The sequence below is a fragment of the Drosophila virilis genome, chromosome 3 (genome assembly GCF_030788295.1).
Source record: "Drosophila virilis strain 15010-1051.87 chromosome 3, Dvir_AGI_RSII-ME, whole genome shotgun sequence".
NCBI lineage: Eukaryota > Metazoa > Arthropoda > Insecta > Diptera > Drosophilidae > Drosophila > Drosophila virilis.
The window spans coordinates 13,934,608-13,962,311 of record NC_091545.1 but is presented as its reverse complement, the minus strand read 5'-3'; the positions used below and the strand labels follow the sequence as shown (position 1 = coordinate 13,962,311).

The following is a 27,704-nucleotide window of genomic DNA, read 5'->3' as shown; positions in this document are numbered from 1 at the left end:
TTCACTTTTTGTGCAGTACGCCCTCGTTCCCCGTTCCCCGTTCCCTGTTTGCCAAATGCCGAATGCCGTGTAATTTGTAGCAACAACTTTTTGATATCAATGTAAATTTTAATTTGTTTGGCAAATATTTTATCCAACATTTTGTGAATTTGTGTGAATTTATTTATTTATTAATGGTCGACAAAACGAGTGTCTTCCTCATTATTCAAAAGGTTGTACAATATAAGTATATTCTAAAAGCCTAGTTAAAGGATACAATTTTCTAAATAGCATCACCGACCGATGGAGGTGTTTTATTTGCCAGTCCGGCCAGCTGTGCCCCTTTTCACAGCTAATTTTGTCAGTGACGCTATTAGAGCCTACATCTAAGCAGAAGGTTGTAAGTAGGAAAAAAGTGATCTCAAGTGAAATTAAAAATAATCTTAATTTGCTAAATTAATAAAGAAAATACAATAAATAGGAAAAAAGAAAGTAAGAAAATTGTTAATAAAGTAAAGCAATGTAAGTTAGATAAAGAGTGTTAAGTGGATAGGACAAAGAGAAAAGTATTGGGAAATCACCGACACGGTGGGGGAAAATTTTTCAGCCTGTCCGGCTAGCTATGCCCCTGCTCATAGCTGGGAATGGTCAGCGACTTCCCGAAGGTATCCTGAAAGCAACGATTTTATTAGGGGTAGAGACAGTTCGGTAGAGAAAACGTGATGCAAACTATTATAATTTTTACATAGCACGCGAAAAGAATTGTGCATAGCGTAATCTGTTGTGCACGTAGATAGTAATAAGGGGCGATAATTTCTGGTTGGTCTAGCCGGAACAGAGAATTGAAGACGCCCTAGCAGAAAAGGAGAATCAATGTCGCCAATAATCAACTTATGTAGAAGGACAACACCGAGAATTGTCCTACGGTTGATTAACGACGGAAGGTTGAGAAGAAGCAGTCTGCTGGAGTAGGACGGCAACCGAAGATTAGGGTCCCAATTTAAACCTCGTAAGGCAAAAAGCAGAAATTGCTTCTGAACAGATTCAATACGATCCTGGCTGTTGATATACTGTGGAGACCAGATGCAAGAGCAGTATTCAAGGATAGGGCGAACAAGAGAGATGTACAGAAGTTTTGTTATAAAAGGATCGTTAAACTCTTTAGACCATCGTTTAATGAATCCAAGTACACCTTTTGCCTCATTAACAATGGTATCTATATGAAGATTGAAACAGAGTTTAGAATCAAAAATAACGCCAAGATCCTTAACTGTTAGTATACGTTGCAAAGGGATATTGTCGATTGTATAACTAACAAGATAAGGTGTAGTACGATTAAAAGTCATAAACATACACTTTGAACAATTTAGATGCAATTGATTGGCCGAACACCAAAGTTGCATAGCGTTCAAATCGTCTTGTAGACGAGAATGATGTAGGGGGTTAGTGTATGATAGAAAAAGTTTGACATCGTCCGCATACATGAGTACACGGGCATGTGATATAACAGAAGGAAGATCATTTATAAAAAGTGTAAAGAGTAAAGGTCCAAGATGACTACCTTGAGGAACACCAGAAGTAACGTGAACCCTTTTAGAGGTAGTCAACCTCAGTATTACTCTTTGGGTCCTACCTTTTAAATAAGAATTAATCCAAAGTAAAAGGGACAGAGGGAAACCTATTCGGTCAAGTTTAAAAAGTAAGATGTCATGGTGCACAGAGTCAAACGCCTTACTGAAGTCAGTGTAAATGACATCAGTTTGCATTTTCGAAAGGAAAGCATCATTTACCAAGGAAGTAAACTCAAGCAGATTGGTCGTAGTTGACCGATTCTTTACGAATCCATGTTGAACAGGGGAAACAACTGATTTGCAGAAATGCTGCAAATTCGAAGTGATTATTTTTTCAAATAATTTAGGAATAGCAGACAGTTTTGCAATGCCCCTGTAATTTTGTATATCAGACTTCCCACCTTTCTTGTGAAGAGGAATGATATAAGATTCTTTCCAAAGAGATGGAAAGACAGAAGTTTCAAGGGATAGATTAAAAAGCTTTAGCAATGGATAGAAAAGGGAAGAACTGCACTCCTTGAGTAGACAACTAGGAATATTGTCCGGCCCAGGAGAGTAAGAAGATTTTAGAGAGTTTATAGCTAATAGGAGAGAGGAGTGTGAAATAATGGGGGGAGGTATAGAACTAGCGGAGGAAATAGTATAAGGGTAAGAATTAGTATTAGGACAGACTGAAGAGTAAGTTGATTGGAAAAAATTAGCAAAGAGGTTAGCAGAATCAATGTCATTGCTAGCTTTATCCATCCCAAGAAAAAAAGAAGATGGCAAAGTTGAAGACTTACGCTTCAAGTTTACAAAATTATAAAACTGTCTCGGATTTCGGGCGAATTGCCTTTTACAACGAATTAGATAATTCTCATAGCATTGAGAATTAAGAAGAAAAAAGTTCGACTTGGCTATGGAATATTTAGCCAAGTCTGTACACGAACCAGACTTTTTAAACTTTTTAAAATATTTGGATTTTACATTTTTTAGATGTGATAATCTGGGAGTAAACCAGGGTGGTTTTGAAAAAGTAGTCGAAGGAATTGACTTAGGAATACACACATCTAAGAGGGAGTTTAGGGTGATATAAAAAGAATTAATAGCTGTATTCATATCAGCTGAGTCATATAAGAAAGACCAATCGGTTGAATAAATAAGCTGATTCAGCAAGGAATAATTTCCTTTGCGAAAGCAATAGCGGGGCTTATTGGCTGATGAGCACGAAATGGAAGGCTTACAATTTAGCATTGCAATCTCTAAAGTTGGATGATAGACATCCTCAGGAAGAGATAAAGGAGGTGACCTAGACACATTAGAAATAAGGTAGTCGTTAACAAATACAAGGTCAAGTGTTCTATTCATATGATTAGAAATTGAATTGATTTGAAACAACGAAAGATCAAGCATGCAGTCTAAAAAATCGTGCTGTGCTGAGGGCACTAGATAATTTTCAGCAGTGAATAATGACCAAGAGATGTTCGGCAAATTAAAATCACCCAACACCAATAATAGGTCATTATCCCGCACGTGTGAAGAAACTTCTTTAATACAAGTAATATGATTCATATAAACTTGAATATCAGAAGAAGGTGGGACATAAGAGCATGTTACATAGATATTCCGTGTAGGAAAAGACACCTTAACTGAGACAATCTCAGCGTCAGTAGGCGTACTAAAGCAGAATAGTTCAGACTGGAGAGTGGCTTTAACGGCAATTAACACCCCACCACCTCGAGTCGGCCGATCATTTCTAAACAAAATAAAGTTATTCGGTAATATCTCAAAATCAGATATGGTTGAGTTTAACCATGTTTCTGAAAATGCTATTATGTCCGAATCGAAGGAAGTGCTGGCAATAAAAAGATTTTTTAGCTTTGAAGTGAGACCTCTGACATTCTGATAATGAATAAAGATTTGGTCAGAAGATGAAGCTAGTTTTTTGGGGCAGAAATGGTACCCTGTATTGAAGGGACTGGAAGGGTGACAGGCTGGTTACGCTTTTTAGGCTTGAACTCATGAACAATCATGTGTGGTGGCCAAAATTTGGGATCACAAATGATTGGGAACATATCATGTGAAACATTTATTTTGAATGATGATATTTCACGAGGGGTGGAGAAATTAAATTTAGTTATTGACACGCTAGCAGAAGATTTGCTAGCAATATAGGCTGCCAATGACTCAGAAGTGGTGTCCGACGAAAGTCGAGACACAAAAACTTGCCTACGAGGGGCAACTACCGTTAAAGTAGGCGCTGATGGGGCTGTAGGTAATACAGGAGTTGGAGGAGCTAACGAGGCACAATGATTGCTTTTAACAATCTGCGCAAGATTGCGCGCAGGTCTACCTTTGCGGCCAGGAGCTGACGGGGCTGAGGCTATTTGATTAATTGGGACGGAATCAGGTACGGGCTCTACTGGGTCTAGTACAGGGCTTGAAGCCGGGGTAATTGGACAGTCGCTTGGAGAAGGCGATAAAGACAACATTGGAGATACCTCCAAGTTGCTAGGAAAAGACAAGAAAGTCTTAGGAGTCTGAACAGACGTAGAATTGAGCTGTGAAATTGCCAGAAGCAGCGCCAAACCAAAATGGACAAACGCAACAAATTTAAATACAAATAACCTAAAACTACTGATTTCAGTGTAAACAGTAAATTTCACTGTATATATACATTGGCAAATCGATTTCAACAGTGTTTACTAAGTTGCTTTCTGCAAAAAGAGAGTTTAAAAAACAAATCTTTGGCATATTCAAAACACTCTTTGGTTTTCACTAATTATTTGTTTAAGCTATAAGAAATGCTTAAATACCAGTTTAAGTCAATGTCTTGATTGAGGTTACATTTGAAGGTATCCTGTAATGCTGAAGCATTTCGGCAAACACACTAGCTAACGAACATTTATAAACTAATACAAATTAAAGTAACATGAAAATTAATAATAATAATACAAATTTTCAATATTAAACTATTATGGAAGAGCTGGAAGACTCAACGGGTTTATGATAATATATATTTTTTGTTTGTCTCAGAAATAGTTAAAAAATAATATAAACCATATTTATGCTCTCGCGGCTAGCTTTACTTTAATAAGTATTATTTTCCATGCTCGTTGACTACAGGGTATCGCGCAGTCGCCACATATACGGAAAGCTTACACAAGTAACCAAAAGCATTTACCAAAAGAACCAACTGCAAAATGCAGTAGGGTGAAATTCTTCAACACAGTTTGTTGAGGCAAAAGTTGTTTCGCTTTTGATTGTCAGAACATTTGAGTGCAGATTGTAAAGTTCTCAACTTGATCAAAACTAAGTGGCGAAGCATTTGCACGCATGCCAGGACATCAGCAGCCGACAGGAGCAGCAGCAGCAGCAGCAGAGTCCTGTCAGTTAGCTGTGCGTACATGTGTGCATGTGTGTGCATGTGTGCGTGTGTGTGTGCGTGCGTGTGTGTGTGTGTAACAGCATATCCCGCTGTGCTGTTTTTCTCACTCCTGCCGGCCGCTTTGCTCTGACAGCCTGTTTTCAATTTGTAATTTTTGCTTAGGCGTCTTGTGCCTCGTCACTTGCGAGTTTCTTCAAGCGACACGTTTTAAAGGAGGCAGCGTCCTGGCACCTCGTCCTGGCCGCTGACGCTTGTTGACAGCCGCCGTCGAGCTGGCAGTCAGTTAGCCAATCTGAGCCGTGTCTGGCGCTGTCAGGCACGGGAATGCTGTATGGTGCGGTTATTTCAATGGGCCTCTGTTGCATGCCCCTCAGTCTAGACAGTGTCGCTGCGCGGCTTCACTCCGTCGAACACTTACGATAATTTCCTAATGCGGGCTATGCGAGCATGCCAAATATTTATGCATTTCCATAATGCACTCAACTTAACTGAGCCAACTCCCATAGCTGCCAAAAGCATTGGCAATTCTGTCCCTCTCTCTCTCTCTCTCTCTCTCTCTCTCTCTTTCTCTCTCTCTTCTGGCCCGTGTTGATAGACAAGCGCGCCGAGGTCAGTTAGCGGCTGAGTTACAGTGCCTACCAGCAATTTTTTATCGCGATGATGCTAGAAAAAAATTGCATGGAAATGCGACGCCAGCAAAGCTGACGAAACCAAATGAGTCGCCGTTCGTTCTTGTTTCTCGTTGCTCGTGCGATAAAATAAATAAAATCGGCATTTTATGCAAATGCCGCAGTCGACTCAGGCGCAAAATTGTTGGCAGGGGCCAAATAAATATGCTTAAGTGAACAGACACTTAAGTTTAAACAACAGATATGCTTGGAAATACAAGAGCGCTCGAGCAACTACATCAATGAGAAGTACCAAGAAAAGAATGAAATCTCTAGCTTCATAAAATATGCTCACCAAAAATAAATTTTAAAGCTGCTAAGCTGCCAGTTGAACTTCACTTCTGAGAAGCGAGCAAACAAATCCCAATTAGCTGCAGCTTAGTTGCCCAACAAAAGTCAAGCTGGCTCCACAGCACAAACAAAGACATGTAAAAATTGGCTCTTAACAGGGCTTACTTGAAACCCAAAGAAATCACATTCCGGCAAATGCTCCTCACTTATTACATAATTAATAATTAGACGAGCAAAAGTATTTTAATAACTCATGCCACTGGCCAACTGAGTACTCAAGTACTCTTAAGTGCTCAAGTTGTCTGTGTGCATGTGTGTGTGTGTGTGTGTGTGTGTGTGTGTGTGTGTGAGTGTTGGGGGTCAAATCAATGTGCGAAACGTGCTAATTGCGGCAGCTGTGCAAATGTGTGCGTTGGCCATTTGATAGCTTGCCATCATTTTGATGGCTTTCGGGCTGTCACAAGCCATACCCACACCCGCAGACACGCCCACAAAACTTGGCATTGGGCTAGTTTAATGTGTGCGCTGTTGGCCATTGCCAAAAAACTAATTGCCAAGGCATCAGTGTTTGAGGTCAGGCACACAAACTTTTGCATAAATGCCTTCAGGCACCACACACACACACACACACACACACACATACGCATACACAATTGTGGCATACTTTAAGGCCGAGCAACTCGAAAGTTTCCGTTTGTGCTGGCGAGTCTTTGGCCGGGGTGTGTAAGCTGTTCGGTTGTGCGTCGTAAAAAATTGACATACTCATCGCCGCCGTAACACGTAATGAGATACTTCAAAATGATGTTATTGCTTTATTTATAGCGTCACATAAAAGCTGGCGATGCTTGGGGTTTGGTTTAGCTTGGGTTTAGGTTCCGGCTCGGCTTCCGGTTTGGCTTTCATTTTTTACTTGGATAGCAGCCACATAACCTTTTTTATGTAGTTTTTACTCTTACAGCTGCCATTTGTTTGACTTCATCTGTCAAGCACACACACACACACACACACACACACACCTTCAACTACCCACACACACATTTATCTATATGTGGCTAATAAAACTGCTGCAACTGAGTGTCTCATATTTTCATAAAAGACAAACTGCTTCAGTTTAAGTAATTGCCAGCAGACGTTGTTTACCTTCACAAAATAAACATCATCAAAATATTCTATGCTGCATCAGAATAGAAGAAGAAAAAAAAAAAACAAACATCAAACACATTTTAATAACAGCTTTTTATGACCAGACTGTCAAAGGCTCAATGCAATGGCATATAATGTTACAAAATGGCCACGAAAATAAATAGAATTATTTACATATGCAAACTTTGTTTAAATCAGGCAAATGTAAAGCTTACAGGCGACTACCATGTGCACTATTCCATTTGTGCTCAATTTAATTTCATTCCATTTCATATTCAGTTCATTACTCATTTCACTATTCTATTCCACTATTCTCTTATAACCAATGCCATTTCATTCCATTCTGGGATTTATGCGAATAATACCAATCTTTTTCATTCCTTTCGGTTCCATTCTACGTTCAATATACTTATATAGATTGCACCTCACTCGATTATTCAAATCCATTTCACTCCACTGCCGGACTCACGTGAACTACTTCATTATATTTCATTCCATTCCGTTCCATTAAATTCCATTGAATTAAATTCAGTTTCATTCTATTTTATATTTAAGAAAAGTTCACTTTCAATTCCTTGCCATTACATTACATATGTTTCCCTCTCTCCAAATATCGATTATAAATCAATCAATCTAAGTTTAGTTAAATTATTCCATGCTAGTTTTGTTGATCAATTATATTGAAAATGACTTTCATATTGATACACTAATCCAGTTACATCAGCTTGTTTAAAAATAGTTGTAAAAATTCTTTGCTTAGCAGCCTTGTTACAGACTGAAAAGTAGAAAAGAGGAAAACTGTAACTAAAAAATAAATAAAACTCGTTGCAACGTTTTATATATATGCATATATATATATATATATATATATATATTTTTTTTTTCTTCCCAATTCATTGTGGAAAATAAAATGGTTTTATATTTTTCTATTTTAGAAAACTTTAACCAAACTATACTCTATAGACATTCGCCCTATTTGAGAGTCGCATGAAAAATTCACGAACAGATTCCGCCCGATGCGCACATTTAAAATGCACTTTGCCGCTGGAGAAATATTCAAAAAAGAAATGTGAGGGAAAATATTTTTAGCTATAAAGCGAAAAGCACGCTGCAAGTGAATGCTTTAAAGTGCATCAATTTAATAATGCAAACATGCAGCAAGTTGCATTAACTTTTGCCGCGCAGGCGGCATTAAAATTTGCATAATTGCTGCGACTCAAGCGAGTGAAAGAGCAAGAGCGAGAGAGTTATACAAAAGGATTTGTTGTAATTGTTATTGTTGTTGCATGTTGCACCACATGCGTGCAACAACGTAAAGAGGTTTTCCCCAACGTAATGAAAAGCGCGTCCAGCACTTGGCACAATTAACGATTTTTCATGATTTCAGTCCATGCAAGCAATTTGCATAAATCAGTGCAAAGTATCTGTGACAACGCAAAAGATGACCTGAAAGGGGGCCGGGTGATGGGAGCCGTGTTTGTTGTGTGTGGCCTGGTGCTGCTGCTGAAAAATGTTTACACATTTGCAAATGTCTGAAGGTCAGACGAGGCTGGTGACGGGGCGGCAGGGGCAGTGGGCAGGGGGCAAGGGGCAGGGGGTGTACGTATGTTGCGACATGATTTAGGCGCCCGTTCCCGCACTGAGTAATTGCGTGGCGGGCTTTGCCCCGGTCTTGGCCTGGTCACGCCTGATTCTGTGCCTCGGGCAGCTTTAATTTAATTTATGCCCAACAAAAGCAACAACCAAGGCGGTTAAAAATGGGAAGCCTTGTCGAGGGCCACTAAGTGGCCGCTTCAGCAAAATGAAATGCACTCAACAACGTTGCTGTAGTTGTTGTTGCTGTTGTAGCTGCATAGCTGCCTTTTAAATAAAATTTATTGTTATGGCAACACAATGTGTTTAGTTTTATGGCGCATAAGATGCATAATAGTTATGCACTGTACTGCATTTGCCTGCAGCTGAGCTATTTAATGCGTAATTACAACGAAAATCTTCTTAAGACTGTCGACTGTGCCCCAGCTGGCAAAGGCAAATGGCAAATGCTGTGAAAGCAGCTTAGTGCTTGCTTCATTGAATTCATAAGCCTGGCTCCCTCTCTCTCTCTCTAACTTTCTTTTCTCGCTGCAGTCAAAAGAATATCCCAAGAGGACAAAGGTCAAAGGAAAATGCGTGCAAAATGGCAAAATGAGCATAAAAAACAGCAGCAACTGCAGCTGCAACATTGCAACATGCAACAGCAGCAGCAGCGGCAGCAACAACCGCAAGCAGATCGTCAAAGCTCAATTAACTTGCAACACTGCCAACAACTTCAACTAATTAACCAGTGCTTGGCCTCAAGTATTCTGTCCTCTTTAATAAACCCCTCCTTCAAACGCTCAACCACCACCAATCGTGCTGAGCTGTGCGCAAGAAAAAACGTAGCATGCTTTTAGGCGCTGCTGAGCATCCCACAAGCACTTCATGTCTCAGATCTAGATATTATAAGCGATGGCTGTGGGTTTGTGCGTGCCACTTAGTTGCACGTCGTATTGAGTTGCCTCTAGTCAGAGCTGTAAGTGAACCTGAGCTCACCTTAGATAATATATCTAATATCTTATCCAAATATTGGTCGCCATTCAATATTTGACTTGAAATTAACTAAATTTATTGCTGTAAATATTTTGATTTGTGTCTATTTCAATAGATTGCATATCTTTGGGCACCAAATTATAAACTATAAAATTTATGGCCATACTTTGTGCTGGACAAGCAAAATATTTGCCTAAGACTTGCTTCAAATCTAAGCAAATTGCAATTCGGATTGAATTTGATTTATTTCAAAAATGGCAAAATATATTTATTCACAGAGAGATTTGTATCAATATTTAAGCTTAATGAATGCATTTTGTAACCTGCTCAGCTTTCAAGTGATTTCACTTGGCATTCAATATACATCAGCTTAAATTGTCTGTGAACAGTTTAAGCTCATAAATTAGAAGAAAAGGTGTGCAAAATATTGTTAGAAATATAAAAATGAAAATAAAAGTTACCCATGACAAATATCCAGGCTGCTTAGCGAACTTTTAAAGATTTTTTGGTATAACTATTGACGAGGCTTATACCAAACCAGCAATTTAAAAACGCCGGTTCAAATGAACAACTGCTGAGAAAATCTCAGCCTAAAAGAATTAAAAGCGTGGGCCCAAACAATCTATTCATTCAAACATTTTTGATAAATTACAATTTTGGACGAAAAATAAATGTAGCCCGGATTTTGTTTATGAAAATATATAAGACTTATAATATTTTCAGTACAACGGGCAATTGCTCATATCAAAAAATACCAAAAAGAAATATATATGACAAGGTTTGAACTGAGAATGTGGCAAGCCACTGGTTCGAGCCATAAACGGAATCATCGACAACTTTCGTTGACTTTGCAGCCCTGCCCCTGATATATACACTTTTCTTGATTATTTATCATACTATGCTAGTTTTGTACTCTTTCATTAATACATACCCGAAGAACTGCTCGCAACGCTGTAGCCGCAATTGTTGCTTTGTTTATGTTGCAACCGAATTGAGTATTAAATTTTATTTTGCTTACTGCTACTTGGCATAGAACATCAAGGCAGCATTATTGAGAGGTGAGTCGTTTAATTATGGCGTCTCTTGTTCGGCTACATTTATCTTATCAGCCTGTTCGACAGCGTACAAGATGTGTTATCTATCAGCAGCCACTGATAGTTCTTCGCCGCATCGGCGTTTGCAATCGATGTCATTTGTATAGGCGCTCTCAACGCGCACAGATGTCCCAGTCAATCGATGCAGCTACTCACGTTGGCTGACTCCATGTGGCAGGCGATGTGCAACATGTTCCACCTGCCCGATCTGCTAGGTAAGTATATAGATTATAGAGTGTGTGCTCGTCTGATAGTTTTTCCTTTTGTCAGTTTTGTGCTGCCTGTGGGGCAGCGGGCTTTCGCTGGGTTACTACCTGAAGTCGGCCTTTGTCTATGATAATCTCTGGCCACACTGGTACGCACTGGCGGCTGGAATCATAGCGCTGACCCTGGCTCTGGGTTGGACACTGCGCAAGCATGGCAAGCAGCGTTATAGCTACGATCATTATTACATCATATTCTATGGACTGCTCTGCTCGCTCCTGGGCAGCTGCTTTATGCTCAGCAATCAGTTAGGTGAGTTGAAAGACAAAGCTGTCGGGTCAATTGGGCTCTAATCGACTACCACAATGCTTCCAGCAGCTATTAGCTACTACTTCAGCTTCATTGGCCTGAGCGTTGTGTATGTGGCCAGCTTCAGTTATGTGAGCCTGCGCAGCGACGCCTCTGGGCTGCGTCCGGCTCGCATTGCTTTGGCCAATGCATCGCATGCCTGCGGCCTGGCCAGCGGCTTTGTCATCTTCAACGAGTTTGAGCCACATCGATGTGGGCTTATTGAGCTGGGCATTAATCTGCTGCTGCTGCTGTTCGTCTGCATCAATGAGCTGGTGCAGCATCTGGGCGTGCACAACTACAAGCAGTCCAGGGACCTAGTCTTCAATCTGCTCAACGAGGAACGCCTCGTCTTTTTGCCACGCCAAGCCATACTGGCCCAGTTTGTGGGCCGCACCGACTATTCTCTACAGCACAGTCGCCAGTGGCTAGTGTTGGTGCTGGGCGGTCTGCTGTTGGTGCTGCAGCGCTGCTGTCTTCTACATTCGCCCGTGCACCTGCAGCTCATGTGGAGTGCCACCTCGGGCTTCGTGCAGCGCTCCCAACTCTTTACACCCTTTGCTCTCTATGCTGGCGGCTGTGCCCTGAGCGCTCTGCTGCTGCTACGTTACACGCCCAAGCTGGTCTATTTGCTGTTTGGCGTCATACAGCTGACATTGGTGGCGGCACTATTGTGCATCTATGATGATGATCAATCGGAGCACAGTTTCCTTTTTCTGTGCCTCATATATGCCAGTGTGGGCGTACTGTCCAGCCAGGCGCTGCACTGGCTGCTGGAGTGCTCACCTTTTCTCTACGCGGAGCTGTCGCTAGCCTTGGGCTTTGTCCTGCAGCTGGCCATAATGGAGGCCAGCAAATACGAGCTGGGCGTGGATGATGTGTGGACAACGCTATTGGCCAGCAGCCTGGCATATCTACTGCTGACATTGCTGGCCATAATGTTGGTAGTCTGGCTGCAGCCCCGCTCTGCTAGTCTGGTGGATGTGCGCAATCGCCTGCTGGGCATTCGACGCCTCAATTTGCCTGCTGCCCAGACCCAGTTCTGGCACACCAATCACTTTCTCGCTCACGACAAGCAGCCAAACGAACTCCAGTCCGTGGAGTTGGACAAGTCGCGCGTCTTTCAGCAGTATCCCATTAGCAGTTCCACTGGCAATGACAAAGCGAATAAGTTTTAAAATAAAACGTTTCGTTTCTTATAACATTAGCTAAGGATTAACTTATACAGCAGTAAGCAGTAAAAAAATTATTGATATATATGTATATTAAGCTATCTCATTTTTGGAGCATTAATAAATTAATAGAATAAAATCGAATACTTAAGCTCTTGCTTTTATCTTAAGCAATTACCCAGGTTTTTTCTAACAATTCATGCAAATTTTTTGATGGGCGCTTAAGTACAGGTAATCTCTCTCTTGCCAGTGGCGCGTTCTTAATAATTATATCTTGGTCATCTGTGACTAACGACCAAAGTCTTGAGTGCAGGGCATAAATGATTTTTATTGATTTTTAACAAATTAAATTGCGCGTTAACCGCAACTGAATTTATCATAAAGATGGTATATATCAGTGCGTCCAGAAGCTACTGCCACACCCAACCACCTACGCGTTTTCAGTGGTTCGCCAGCCTTTTGCCACAATTTTATTGCCAAAACATTAAACATTTATATCCGCTATCAATTTCGTTGCGTCGGAAAAACGTAATCGCATTGCAGCCTCTGCCGCTGTTACTATCGCCGTCTTCCTCTCTATATCGCTCTCTCTCTCTCTTTTTGTCCCTTGCTGCCGCTGCGAGGGCAATTTTTCCGGCTCCTACCTAATTTAATTTACGTAGAAAACCCGGCCGCAACGTGCTATGGCAATAAAAACGTTAAATTTGTTTATTTTTTCAAGGCGCCTGAATACGATGGGCTGCCTGGGAGGCGTGGGGGCTTACCCATTCAATCCACCCGCTTCGATTTTGATGTTCGGTATTTTTGTGCCCTTGCTGTTTAGTGTAGCATACCTCGGGGCGCACATTGAAAATGCTCGCACAACGACACCCACATCCACACACACACACGGACTCTGTCGCTCTGATGCTGTGGCCCTTTTGTTTTCTGCAACGCCATTGTTTTTAAGTGGGTGCCGCACATCCTTTCCTCCCTTATCACTAATGAAGTGGCCAATGAACTGCGACCCAAAGATTAAAGCGAAATTAAATGCCAGCCCAAAGTTGATTGATCGAAAAAAGGTGCATGTGCTAATTTAGTAGAAATAAAATGCTCGCTACGAATTTATATTCGAAATAGCTAGGGACTCGACAGCCCCCAAAGTGAAAGCAATTTAAAAGTAATTAAGCTTAAAATTCCCGAGTTTTTGCCAATCTGAAGCACAATAAATACACTTTTTTTTTTTTATAATACAAATAAATAAAATTTTCTGTAGTCATAGGTATTTTGCTGCGCATCAAGAAAATAGCGTAAATTACGATTTTCTGTTTCTGTTTAACTACAATTTGATTTATTTAAAATTCTATCTAAATTCTGGTTTATATTAAACCTAACTTTTTAAAACCTTTAATTGTTTTTGTTGCACCTCTCGCTGCTGACTAACTGCTCAGAGATGAGTGCAGCAGCTATAGGTTGCTTTTTCTCTTTCTCCGCTTCACATTCTCGGCCTCGTCCACGGCTAAGGCGAATTTCTGCACAACCTCTGGCAATTCTTCCTGCTCATCCACCGTCCAGGTCTCCAGATGCGGTGGCCTGTGATGCAATATAAATGGGTTGATTATTTCGGCGACGCCCTTTGCATTGTTCAGATGCACATGGTGTGTGCCCTGCACCTCGTGCAGTTCAAAGTGTGGATTATTGGAGCGCAGTATGTCAATAACCTCCTGACTTTCGCCATCTATAAAATTCGACTCGGAGCCCTTGATCACACAATAGGGCACATTGCGTATGGTCCGGGCCAGTTCGGCGGCAAAGGGCGGACTTGTGTGGAACTCAAAGTAATACTTGCAGCGTCCGTCTCGCGAGAAATAGTACTTGTCTGGGTATTTGGTCGATTTGGCCACATTGCGGTCCAATATATGATGGCAGTTCTCCAGCGACACCGAGCCATCTGAGCCCTTGTGCAGGACATGCTCCAGTTCTTGCCACGTATAGGATGGCGGCTCCTCGCGCTTCGCATTGGCGAAACGCTCATCCTCGACCATGTAACGCTCTATATTGGTGCGCAGGTATTCGATTTGCGAGGGTGGCTTGCGGTAACGCGTCCTCACAATGTCAATGCTGATCAGCATGTCGAGGCGATGCGGGTAGAGCGAGGCAAAGATGAAGCACAGCATGGCGCTCATGGAATGGGCCATTAGCGACACCTTCTGCCAGCCATACTCCTCCATAATGCGCAGTATCACGCACAGGTAGTCCACAAAATGATAGGCAATCCCCTCCGGCAGCTTGGACGAGAAGCCATGCCCAGGCAGATCAATGCACAGCACGCCCAGGTGCTTGGGCAGCAGCGGCAGCAGCTCATTCCAAGTGCCCAAATTGTCCAGCCAGCCGTGCAGGGCGAGTATTGGACGTACCTGGCGATTGCCATACCAGCGGCCTACCACATAGCCCCAGGGCATATTGATGCGCACATCCATGGGCTGCAAAGGTAGAGAAAACCGAGAGTCGGGTAAGTTGTTGCCGACACACAGCTAATTGACAGGCCAAACTTTGTATAGCACGGAATAACCCGAGGGTGTTCGAACAATCGAAAAGGGTTCGCAGGAAAACAAACGATGGCAGATTGGCAGCTCATTCCTTTAATATGCCTTAACGGGTTAAGTTAATATATATATGGAGATGTATTTAAGCAAAAATTGGCTGGAAATTGATTTTGCATAATGCAAAGAAATCTTAGCACAATTTCTATTCTCCAATCCAATCCAAAAAATTAATAAATGTAAGTGTATTTTGTCTTCGGCGCTTGTCGATAAGCTCGATTTGATTTGATCAATCGTTCGGTTTACACGTGAAGATTGATGGGCAGCATTCAGCTTGAAGCCACCCGACAATTTATCATCTGTACATTTTTTTTTATCGGTTGGAGCTTGGCAGTTGCTGGATATTGGAGGGGAATCGATGCCCGTTCTGCAATTGACTGCAGCGCATGCAAACTTTAAATGTCGACAAATGGATTTTCGTAGTTTTGCTTCACAAAAAAAAAAGAGACCAAACTTTTCACGACACTTTTCGAATTGTTGTTGTTGTTTTTGTTGTTATTGTTGTTGCTTTTGTCTAAGAGTTGGCTCGTTCAACTTGAAAATTAGCGCAAAATGCTTTCAAGTGTGACACAAAGTCTGCAAAAGTTTCATCCCCTCCTCTTCCTCCTCTTCCTGCTCCTGCTCCTGCTCCTCCGCCACCGCATATCCCAACACATTTTGATGAACTCCTAATGAGCTTAATAACAGCAAAGGCGTTTCAAGTTTCAAGTTGCCCGCAACTCCACTTATCTGACTCGAATCGGAATGCTCTACTTGAGACATCGTCTGGCTACCTCATTTATAATTTATTTATTTTTATTTTTATTGACTTTGATTCGCGCGGCTTTAAATCTTATCAGCGGGCATTACATGTTACCGTTGCGATAAGCGGAGAGGTTCAACTGCAAGTGAACCGGTTCAAAGGTAACAAATATAGACTCTAGACATGCTACGTGATTTTTATCTGATCTGATAAGAGCACGTCGTCCGTATTTGTTTACTGATTGTTGTTCAACATTTAATAAATGTTTATGAGCTGCAATCGGTTTATTAATTACCTGTTCGTGTTGTTCATTTTGTTCAATTTCCTTGATGTCCGCTGGCGTTGCTGTCATTTTGTTGTCCCACTCAGCCGTCGCTCATATGATATAATCCACGTCACAGTTGTATATACTTATAATACATACGTATATGTATTTAATGGGAATTTACATATATGTTTTAATATAGCAACAGTTAGTTATCGTTCTAAATGCGTGACTAGCGGAGCAATGAACGCGAGCAGCGCGTAAACTAAACTAAAACGAATTTGTTTGTCGCGTCGATTAAATCTTACGGAAATGTGAGCGGAGAGCGAGCGCGAGCAACAGACTGACCTTTAATCAGGCCCATTAGCTTAAGCTAATTGACAGCTGTGCATGAAAAAACAACCTGAAAAAATTGATAAACAAGCAAAGAGAGAAAAGAGAGAGGGAGCGAGCCATTTCTAGCTAATTTTCTAATTAATTAAGCTACTTTAGCCTTTGACATTCTGCCAACACTGTTTAGAGAGCATGCGAGCAGTGGTCATTTGATCGAGCTTATGCTGCTCTTCAGCTTATTACGCAAGCACACGCACAACTCTCATAAGCTAAGACGCTCGCAAAATCATCGCAAAAAACACGAATTCTTCGGGGCGAATAGTAAAATTTTCTTGTAAATGTTAAATATGTGAGATGTGTTCTTTCTTATGGGCAAACTCAGTTTACTCAATTTTTTACAACTTGGTGAAAAATGCACAATTTTTGATAGTGTAATCAGTCTATTAAACAACAACAACAAAGCTGCTAACATTGCAAAAAAAAGCTTATATGTCACATAACAAAAAGCTCAATTAAATGAATGCTCATTCGATCGATCTTGTATGCCCAAGTTAATGAGTCACTTGTTGCAGGCAAAAAAAGAAGCTTTTTGCCAAGCAAGCACAAAAGCGTGTGCTTCTATTTTAGCCTCTGATAGGATGGGACGTCATGTCTAAAAGAACTTAATTTTCGACCATCCTGTCTATGTTTCGATGCAGCCGGTTCCAACATGCATATGTACTGAAAGATACAAACATGTTCGTCTGCTCGGCTATATCAACTCAGTTTTTTGACACTGATCAAAAAAATATATATTCTATATGGAGTCGGAGACGTGTTCGTTCGCACATATCGTAAAATGTCGAGGAAAAAAAGAAATTGATCAATTTACAAAGTCAATCAAATATCACGATGCACATTTGCAAAGTCACCAGCAAAAAATCAATTCAATTTGTTTTCGTATATTTATTCTAGCTGCTTTTTAGCTGCTAAATGTCCATGAAATAATTTATGTACCAGATAATAACTTGAAATGAATTCAATTCACACAAATTAATATTTCGTTAGCGGCATTTGCCATGCACAATACTCCATTGCTGGCCAAACGGAAGAATGAAAAAAGCGCAAATTCAATATTATTGAATTGTATACGATATTTGCAAAAAACTAAAGGCATTTCAATAAATATAATTGAATTCAATTGCGTTTCCACTGACTGTAATTGCAGTTGGCTGTTTTTGTGCCACGACATCAAACGGCAATACGAAAAAAAGATAGATATCAATAAATATTTATAACGCTCTTTGGCGGAGATCAGCGCAGCGGGGCACTTGTATAAACATATTCAAAAATCCATTAGCATCGAATCTCGATGTCGACAACACTATAAATTTGTTAGTCTAGTCTCGCTGCAAAAAAAAATCCCCCACACAAAAACAGAACCAAACTGAACAGTTGCGGTTAGATTTTTGATACCAACAAAAGAGAAACAAAGTGCAGCTAGCGAATAGCATAAATCTTTTTGTACCCTCATAGAGGGTAGTATGGTTTAGTCGTGGAGTATGTAACACATAGAAGGAGACTTCTTGGAACCCATAATATATATGTATATATTCTTGAACAGTATCAACAGCAGAGTTAATATAGCCACAGGTGCGTCTGTCTGTTTCTGTCATAATTGACTTATTCTAAAAGAAATCTTTTCTTTAAAAAGTCTCACCTAGTCTCACTACCACATTATTTTGCTTTATGGGAAGAATAGGTTTAAGTTGAGTTTTTGTAAGCAACAGTGTGTCTCTCAATTTATCTTGAACCAACTCAGCAATTAGGAGCCCAATAAATCTTCTCGCATAGTGTACTTAATCATCGGCGTACCGGAGATGGCCCTTCTTTCTTGTTGCTATTGAAAATTGAAAATTGCTTTGGGCGGAGGCGATTGGATGTGTGATAAATAACGAATTGCAATCATAAATCTGGACCTGAGGAGTATGCAAAACGTTTTAATTTCAATGCAATTAAAAAAGGCCCCAGATTCGCACAAGTGGCCGCTGCAAGTTGGCCCAAGAAGCAGCCCGAGGCAGCATTTAATCAAATGCAGCTGGCGAAGGAGAAGGCAAGTACACATCCTGCGAACGCCAATCCTGCAATTTGCGCTCGTTTTTCGAAATGAAATTACGAGCATGCAACGAGCCTGCGCCGCATGCCGCATGCTGCATGCTGAATGCTGAATGCTGCTTGCTCCTCACCTGCTGCTGCTGCTGCTGCTGCCCACTCTTGACCCAAGCCTCGAACTAATGACATTTGAATGACAGCCCCGAACAGCAGCAGGACGACAGTATTGAACCAGCAGTTGGCCAGCCCAGCCCAGCCACAGCTGTAGCCGCAGCACAGTTGGCTAATGACCGCCAGTGGGTGAAGTGGCTGCGGCTGCGGCTGCGACTGCGGCGGCGACTGCGACTGCGACTGCAATGGTTCAGTTCCAAAGCTGTCCAGGCTGTCATGACTTCCAGCCCCCAGCTGCGATAACAATTGCCTCAGTCATATTGTTGCCATTGTCGCGCTTCAGTTTCATTTGCGCGGCTTTGGTATAAAAAAAAAAAATATATATATATATATGTGCCTGGATCTATGCCAAGAGCCACAAGACGTGCTCTGGTTAGCAGCGCCCCCTTTGTTGCTGCCACAGCCTTTTACCAGCCTGTTGTCAGGTGTAAAATGCAAAGTAATGACTTTGAATATGTCTGTTAAGAGCCCGGCAGGCGCGACACCAATGACAGCCACCTAACTGGCTTTGAGCATTAACATCCCTGGCAGAAATTGTAGTATTCCAGCTTTGGCATTCGGAATGAAATGATCCAAGCAGAGACGGAACGGAGCCAAAAAAATTTAAATGTACACGGTTTTAGATTTCAAGCTATATATATATATATATATATATGTATATATATATATATATGTATATATATATATATATATATATATATATATATATATATGTATAGGTATCTGTTTTCAGAAACAGAGAGCTTCTGATATGTATTTTTATGAACTCTTTTGACATACTCGGAAAGCGTATTTTAGCTTCGACTTGGCATTGATTAAATTTTAGCTGTCGTTATGCTAACATTTCTCAACCAGCCTGCCGTGCCAGCCGTGCCTTGAGTCCTGCACCTGGCTTTTGTCTGGCACTCAAGTGAAAAGCTTTTGTCAGCGCATGGAAATTTGACGGAAATTGTTTGGTCTGATGGATGCAGATGCTGTTGCAAAAGGCCCATCCACAATGTGCTCCAGTTACCTTTACCTAATGGTCTCGACCAACCAGTTTGCTAAGTAAGCGGACAGTTTTGGACGCATTATGGTCGGCCCCAAATCTGCTTGCACATTTGGCTAGCCGAGTGAAACGGCAATTTCAATAGAATTAAAGGCACAATTTGTTGCCAGCCAAGTGGAGAGCGGGGGCTGGCAAAGATTACGCCAAGCGAAATAAATGCAAATCGCGTTAAAAGTAAATTTTATTTTGCCCTCTATCTATCCGACTGCCGCTTGTTTTGCCGGCGTGACTGCAGGATAATGTCCTTAAAAATAGCTGCGCTGCTTTGCTGCTGCTCTTGCTGTTGCTGTTGCTGTTGCTCTGGCTGTGGCTGTGGCTGTTGAGGCAGCCAACTTTGGCGACAGGTAGCAACATGGAGGGGGGGTGCGGGCGTTGCAGATTTACTGCGGCACGCGCTGCTGCCACAATTACTTCGCTAGAAAACACAATCAAAATCAAGTTGAACGTTGAACTTTTTAATGCATAATTTATGGGTCTGAGTAGCCTGGCATTGGCCCGAAGGCAAGGCCGCTGGCGGGTTAAGGTGACGCACCTTTCTTTTGTTGTTGCGTCTCAAATACAAACATACATGTATATGTATATCTATGTTATAACAAGGGACAGCTGTGGAATGGAGCGCCTCCATATCATAAATATTTATGAAAGCTGCCAAAAGTGCACGACGTGAGGTCTCCTCCAGACCCACGGCTTGGCACGTGCGCCGTGTGGCATGCCACGATTTATATGCCCCCATTGAAACCAATATATTTGCTTTCATCAAAAACTCATCTTAAATGCCGACACATGCGGCACATAAATGTTAACCCAGCCCGCATAAGGGATATCTATATTCTCACAAGCATTCAATTGTATCTCTTTTAGCTGCCGACTACGTTGTAAACCACTTTTGAAAAACAGTTAAACGGGAATCAAGCAAAAACCATAAAATCATAATAAAATAATTGATGATTGATATTTACTTTATGCGCACCTATAAAACGGGCAGTTAACATTTGAGCTGGCGTTCTTTTTTAATGGAGCTCAAAAATATAATCTCTTTGCGCGTCTACGAGATACGAATTTTTAATTCGATATTCCTCATGCCAACTTTAGATGGAAAATATCTAGATAATCGCCCAAATTAACTATATAACATTATTTTCTTCTCGTTTTTAACTTAAATCAAATCATGATACTTAAGTGAATCCAATGGTCCTTAAGCTTGATTTAATTTCCAATAGTTTTCCAAATGGCCTTAACCCACATTGACACACAGTAACTCAAACACACTCACATGAGTAAACATATGTGTGTGTGTGTGTGTGTGTGTGTGTAAGCCGCCAACAACTGGCCACACATCCTGACGCAAAACTTTCTCTTGCTGCAGCACTCATCTTTTTTTGCTGGAAAAGAAATATCCTGCTAGCCAAGCCAAAACTATCAATTAAACTAATTAGCTTGATTTCCCCAGGCTGAACACGAACTGGCGCAGAAATTCAATCAGCACATGCAGAAAAACGCAATCAAATGATTAAGTCAACAAATGAAGTCAAATTGTTGGGGCTGCAGCGGTCAAAAAAGCTGGCAATTCGCAAAAAAGATAAAAAAAGTATATATATAATCATTGAGGAATAAAATAAAGCAGGCGAAAGCAGATGCAACTAACGAGTGTGTTCAAGCGGAGGTCTTCCTTAAAGTTGCAGCAACTTTTTGCTGGCCCAGACAGACGGGGAGACAGTGAGTGGGAGAGGGAGACATAGCTACCGGTAGATGGCTAACATTTTCAAACAGGTGCAAAAAGGTAGTTCAATTTGTTGGCGTCCTAATGAGCGGTCGCGTCATTGATTAGTAGCTTGTCCTGCCTTTAGGACTGAAGCACACTTTCCTTTCATTCTTATGGCATGTTTTTTTTCCTTGCAGTCAAGACTCAAATTCAAATTGAATTGTCTGAAGATTGGGCGTTCTATTATGTAGTAGGTGGTGGGCGTGGCACGTGCCATATGCACAGCATCGATATTGATTTCGTTCCCTTTGGCTTTTTTGTGCGTTTCAGCTGCAGGAAATTTATTTATATTCAATTTGTGAATTTATGCAATTTTTTTCTTATTTTTCTCAGGCACCAAGACGAAACGGGAAATTCACTTTTCCTTCATATGAGTGTGTGATTGTGTGTGTGTGTGTGTCGCTTTGTGTTTGCCAACTGTATCTGAGACTTCACGAGAAGCGCCGCTGCTGCTGCTGCTCCTGCTGCTGCCTGTGTGCGACGATAAAGCAATTTTTTTTTTTTTTGAGTTAATATTTTCCACAAACTCATAAACACATCAGGCCAGACGCTCGAGCCGTCTGGCTGACAGACTGACAGGCAGGCTGATTACCTAATCTGAAGGACTAGCGCCCAACTGTACCTAGCTGCATATGCTGACTGACCTGTTGGTCCACCCTAAATTACCTAGGTGCCAGGCGCTAGGTAACAGAGAGGAGGTGCTGCTATAAATAGGCAAGCGCCGGCTGCATCCTTCACTCAGTCGTTGTTTGGTCCTCTATCTGCCAACGTCTAGCGAAAAAGTAAAAGTTTTGCACACGTACTGTGATAGTCAGTGCCCAGTGTATAATCAGCCAGGATGTTATTTCTGGCGCCGCGCAAGCATCTATTTGCCAGCAATTTGATAATATTTCTATTGATTTATATCATGCGCAAGTGCCTGCAGTTGTTCTGCATCATTGAGAACAAGGCATGCCAGAAGCCCGACTGCAACTGTGAGCCGGGCCAGAGGGATTGCCCGGACTCACCGATTGTGGAGCGCCGTGGAGGCTTCAAGCTCATACCGGATGCCATGCGCAAGACCATGCACGGCTTTGGCTATGGCGAGGGCCACTATCAGATATTTGTGGAAAAGAAGGAGCGCAATTTGCCAACCAAATCGCGCCTCAATGCGGCCAGCGCTGAACTCAAGCTGAATCCCAATTAGGCAGCAGCATTCAGCGACCAGCAGCAGCAGCTCAAGGAGCCAACCAAATGTGCCAACAACAACAACAACAACCACAAAAACAACAATAATAATAATAACAATAATAATAGTATTAACAACAATTTTCCAATGTCTACTTGCAAAAATGTTTTAAAATAATTGTAAACATTCAGCAGAATTTCGTATCTTATCGAAGCGCATACTTGGCCATTAATAAAAATTATAAAAGTTAAATCTCTGCCTCAGGAATTTTTGATTAATGTCATTCATTTTCTATATGCCACACTCGAAAATGATCTACAACATTTACAGCCTCACAATTGTCAAGCTGTGGCAAGGACTGCTGCCGACGCAATCGCCGCCGGCTGCTGCTTGAAAAATTATCTACACTTGCGACGACTGTCAGCTGATCGCGTGGGTGTTTCTGCAGCCATTAAATGGCAGCAAATTCATCACAAAGTGGCCAAAGCGACACACATGCACACAACACACACAGTTAAACGGGGGCAACAACAATGTCTGGCAATATGTTGGCGTAATTTTTTAAAACTCTCGGCACACAGCATGGAAGGCATTTGGATTTTCGTAAGCTGTTTGTGGCACACGAGCTAAGGTTTAACAGCGAATGCACAGATATTGAATGTGCCTTAAATCGATTCAAAATCTATATATTTGATAGGTTTTATTGAATTCCAGTCACAAGGTAATTAACCAGCAGCCTATAAAGTATTCTCTTTAAAATCTGAACCTATCCAAAGCTAAAACATATATTGTAATATATGATTAATATATACAAGTATATCATCTCGACTTATTAGTTCTTATTGTTATAACTCAAACTGGTTGAATAATATCGTAGAATTCGAATAGTATATTTAAGTTAACTGTTCTCTACGCTCATATTAACTAAGGCTAATCACTTAAGCTTTTCATAGATTGAGTAGCACCTAATTTGATATATTATAATCATAATTACCACATATTTAGATTGGGGTATACAAATTGATTGCTTTGGGCACCTTCAATAGATGAAAGGCCCTCAACTAAAGAGCATCATCCTGTCATCTTGCAGAGTGGTTGCCATTTTGCCAGTTTCTATTGTTCCATTGGCACAGGCAGAAGATGGCAGCGCACATGAAGCTGAGTGCGCTCAGCGCTGAGTCTGGCAATTGTTAGCAAATCTATCATCATCATCGTCTTAAGCACGTGGCAGAGTGTTGTGTCTGTTGTGCGTGTGTGTGTGTGTATGTGTGTGTGTGCACTTAAAGACATTGTGCAAATTCTGCAGCATTTTGCCTTGCATTATAAATGAACAGATATTTTTAGTTGGGAGCAACATTTTGCTTGAGCTGCATATAAATTGTAGCCACACACACAACCACATTCACACACACCCACACACACACACGTAGACAATGTTGTTGCCTGCGCTTGTGTCTGTTGGCAAGCTGTCATTATAATCATGATTATTATTGTTGTAATTCTAATTATGCATTGTTGTGCGGGACTGAGGGGCCACATTACACATACGCCACGTCTGACACGCTGCGTGGCAGCAGCCTGTGTTTATCGAGGGTGAGCGTGTGTGTGTGTGTGTGTGTGTGTGTGTGTGTGTGTGTGAGTTTATGTATTTGAACGTGCGCGTGCTTCATTTTTATCAATGACAGTTGTTCGTTGTGTGCCGTTGCTCATGTGTAAAATGAAAATGTCAGTCGGATTAGCGCCAGCAGCGACAGCGATAAAAGCGAGCGGAAGCAGCGCCAACGACATCCTCTCGCCATGATGAGCACCAACCAACCTGGTCTGGCAGCAATTGCCGCAGATATAAATATAGCAAATATAGCGTAACCTTCTTCATAATATAACGCAACTCCTTCGTCCAAGGATTTAGCTGAATGCATTCGCATCAGCATAAAATGCTAAGCTCTCATGTAAATCATGTCGACATTGTTGGACTTAAGCAGCCCTGTTTGTTGGACTCTATGCTTGGACTCATTATAATTAACAATTTATAAAGCGTTAATACCCACATACAGACACACACACATACACACACATACACCCGCAACGGCAATTTGCCAAGGCAGCCAAAAGAGCATGCTCAGCAGCATATCCGCACAAGCAAACAAACAAACAGATAGTCAGAGAGGGCTGGGAGTGGGCATGGAGCTGAGGGTGCTCATAGCATTCATTTTGCTTGTAAACTGGTTTTCCGACTCATCCTAGGCATGGACCCGCGCCCGCGTCCCTAACAACGCTGCACGGCACGTCGCGCGCATTAAGTAGATGAGCTGCATTTTTCATGCATGCGAAGTTGAGATTGCAGCTGCCGCACACGCCTCATCCCGTTCGTCAGCACCAGGAACAACACCAGCACACCAACATACACACACACCCACACACACACACCCGTGCAGGATGGTGTGCCCGTTTCCTTTTAGCTTTAGCTTGACTTGCCACTGCATCCAAGCCTCTCTGTCCCTTTCGCCTGCCGCACGTTGGCTTTCAGCTTTCAACTGGCAAGTTGCAGCTTCAAAAGTTCTGCTTCAACTGCTGCTGCTTCTTCTTCTTCTTATTTTGCTTCTTCTTCTTCTTCTGCTGCTGCTGCAGCATTATCCTACTCATCAGCATCATTTGTATTAATTGCCGGGCATTTTGTTGTGCAATGATACTGAAAATGAGCATTGTTGTTTTTACCACAGTTTTCCGTAATTTTCATTTGTCGTTCCCCTTAACGCGCAAAAACTGTTGGCGTTACATTTACTTATATGCAACTGTTTGGGTGGAAACGCTTTAACTGTTTTCAATTTATTTGCTAAGAGGACAGCAAACTTGGCAAATGGATTGCGTGTCAGTGAGCGAAGGGACAAAGGGCCATCGGGGTTGATTGCATTAAAGAGTTTTAGAAACAATTGAAAATAACTATGAATTAAGTTAGTGTCGAAATCAATCAAATAAATATGCTATCTAAAAAAGATGTAAAATATTTAACTGCGATTCCATTGTATGCCATTGTATAAGTAAACCAAAAGTTATAATCAATCGTATCGGCCCATGCTAGTCGTGTGAGGGAGCTCAGGTTTTCTCAAAGCAACCATTGATTCGCCTTTACCATGAAGACCGGCGGCACCTCCATCATATAGGATAACTACAGAGAATAGTTCAGCTTCCTAGCTTTAATAGTTTGGGCTGTGCATCAATCATAATCAATCAGTCAGTCAGTCAATCAGTCAGGATAGACAGTTTTATATACAGATATATATAATATATATATATGGTTTGTATTTTAGGCAAACGTGTAAGACTTATGCTAAAACAACACTCGGATCTTAAAATCCTTGTCTATATAAGTAAAACCTTTAAGAACATGTAAAAATGGTTTGAGCTTACTTTGGAGATCGAAAGCGTAGAAATCGTTTTAAATAGACTACTTTTATCTTCAACATTGCTGCTATTGATGGCATAATGGCAATTCAACCATAATTTTGGGTTGATTGAACGAATTCGCCTGGTAGTTGCCATGTTCCCAAGGACAATTAACGTGCATGCAACATGCAATTGACGAACAAACGGGCAATATTTATTGTTCATGGGCAAATCTGGAATATCTGGCAACACTGACAAGTCTGATGGCGGCCCCGGCCACAGTTCCTGGCAAACTGCAATTGCTGTCATTTTATGGCTGGCTCAATTAGTCGATAGGTCGATTGCAATGCGAAATGTGCGCGCGTTCAATTGAATTTTATTGAGTCTTTAATTGGCGCCATGCATGCGGCCTGCGGCAAGAGGCTGGCAGTGGGCGGCTAGCGACAAGGCGTGTGCATTTGCCATGCAACGGTAAATGGGCAAATCGTAACAATGGCAGCAAAATTCAACCAATTGCCATTAAACCATTTCCCAGTCATTGGGCATGGCATAATTAGCAGCGCAATTGCCATAAACAAAACAGCGCGCAGAAAATGTAAAATGCAAAATGCGAATTGCTTACAAATTGGCCTGAAATGCAGCAAAAAAAAAACTATCTAACAACCATGAGAATGATATACGAAATGATACCAATTTGCCTTTGCCCCTGCGCCCACCCCTGTCTACTCCTACTTGTAATTTCCACTGTTTTTGCTGCTTGAGGCGCTGTCAGCAATAGCTGCATACGGCTGTTGTTGCCTACTGAATGAGAAAGTCAACAGGCAGAAATAATATACATGAGTGTAGCTTATAATATATGAATAGTATATATGGTATATATATATGTATATGTAGTATATATATATGGATATGTATATATGTGAAATTTGTGCACTCACCATGTAAGTCCCTGAACAGCTTTACTAGTCCAACTGACGACTCATGCCCTCCTCAATTTATACTGCTGGCTCTTCTGCTTGATCTGCTTTTTCATACTAGTAAACACACACACACATGATATTACAGCATCTGCAGCGACCCGCCTTACAGCTTCGACTAAGCCGACCTGTTACCCGGCAGTCGTATTTATACTGCTTGCTCTTATTCCTGAGAGCTAACATTTTTGATTTGCACTCACGTATTTTTATGCCAACACACATGCACAATCACAATATTACACCATCCGCACCGGCCCGCTGCGCAGCTTCGACTAAGCCCAGCTCTGTACAGCAGCCGTATTTATACTGCCCGCTCCCTTTTTTTTTTTGCGAGCTTACACTCATGATCTGCTCTCTCACATTTCTATGCTTGCACACATACACACGCACATATACAAAATTACAGCACAATCTCGCCTTGCAGCTTTAACTTAAATCCAACTCTGATTGACTTATTAATGCAGCTAGCTCTTCTTCTTGCAGGCGTATATTCATGATCCGTTATCTCATATTTTTATGCTTACACACAGTCACCCGAACATATACAAAAAAAGAGCTTCTGCACCGGCCCGACGCGCAGCTTCGACTGCTGTTAGAGACAGACGTTTTATACGGTACGCTCTTTTGCTCGACAGCTTAAATATGTGATCTCCTCTCTCGTATTTTTGACATCCACACCACATACACCATATCGCCTAGCAGCTTCGTCTAAGCCCTGCTGTTAAGTGCTAAGTGTTTGCCAATAGAGATCGCAAGACGTTAATGCAACGGTAAGG

At 41.5% G+C, this 27,704-nt stretch overlaps 3 protein-coding genes across 4 annotated transcripts; 2 read left to right on the top strand and 1 right to left on the bottom strand.

The window, feature by feature from the left end:
• Positions 1 to 148: 148 nt before the first annotated feature.
• Positions 149 to 27,105, bottom strand: LOC6624239 (probable serine hydrolase). Of its 2 annotated transcripts, XM_002047397.4 has the most exons (3): positions 16,025 to 16,258; positions 10,519 to 14,867; positions 149 to 649 (listed from the first exon to the last, which is right to left on the bottom strand). In XM_002047397.4, the coding sequence occupies exons 1-2, from the start codon at positions 16,079 to 16,081 to the stop codon at positions 13,851 to 13,853; spliced, it is 1,074 nt and encodes a 357-aa protein (XP_002047433.1). In that variant the 5' UTR covers positions 16,082 to 16,258; the 3' UTR covers positions 149 to 649; positions 10,519 to 13,850. The 2 variants fall into 2 exon arrangements, with proteins under 2 accessions (XP_002047433.1, XP_032290920.1); XM_032435029.2 differs by lacking the exons at positions 149 to 649; positions 16,025 to 16,258 and adding an exon at positions 26,890 to 27,105 and having other exon boundaries at positions 11,811 to 14,867.
• On the top strand, positions 10,781 to 12,549 carry LOC6624273 (uncharacterized). Its single transcript, XM_002047398.4, has 3 exons — positions 10,781 to 10,896; positions 10,952 to 11,197; positions 11,264 to 12,549. The coding sequence occupies exons 1-3, from the start codon at positions 10,824 to 10,826 to the stop codon at positions 12,409 to 12,411; spliced, it is 1,467 nt and encodes a 488-aa protein (XP_002047434.2). The 5' UTR covers positions 10,781 to 10,823; the 3' UTR covers positions 12,412 to 12,549.
• On the top strand, positions 22,128 to 22,819 carry LOC6623600 (uncharacterized). Its single transcript, XM_002047396.3, has one exon. The coding sequence runs from the start codon at positions 22,238 to 22,240 to the stop codon at positions 22,583 to 22,585; it is 348 nt and encodes a 115-aa protein (XP_002047432.1). The 5' UTR covers positions 22,128 to 22,237; the 3' UTR covers positions 22,586 to 22,819.
• Positions 27,106 to 27,704: the final 599 nt, after the last annotated feature.

What these genes read in the sequence shown, in the direction of transcription:
- LOC6623600 (XM_002047396.3), top strand. Translation starts at nt 22,238, where the DNA reads ATGTTATTTCTGGCGCCGCGCAAGCATCTATTTGCCAGCAATTTGATA.
- LOC6624239 (XM_002047397.4), bottom strand. Translation starts at nt 16,081, where the DNA reads ATGACAGCAACGCCAGCGGACATCAAGGAAATTGAACAAAATGAACAA. An exon ending in AAAATGAACAACACGAACAG is followed by an intron (nt 14,868 to 16,024) that starts GTAATTAATAAA and finishes CTACCTTTGCAG; the next exon opens with CCCATGGATGTGCGCATCAA.
- LOC6624273 (XM_002047398.4), top strand. Translation starts at nt 10,824, where the DNA reads ATGCAGCTACTCACGTTGGCTGACTCCATGTGGCAGGCGATGTGCAAC. An exon ending in CCACCTGCCCGATCTGCTAG is followed by an intron (nt 10,897 to 10,951) that starts GTAAGTATATAG and finishes TCCTTTTGTCAG; the next exon opens with TTTTGTGCTGCCTGTGGGGC. An exon ending in TATGCTCAGCAATCAGTTAG is followed by an intron (nt 11,198 to 11,263) that starts GTGAGTTGAAAG and finishes TGCTTCCAGCAG; the next exon opens with CTATTAGCTACTACTTCAGC.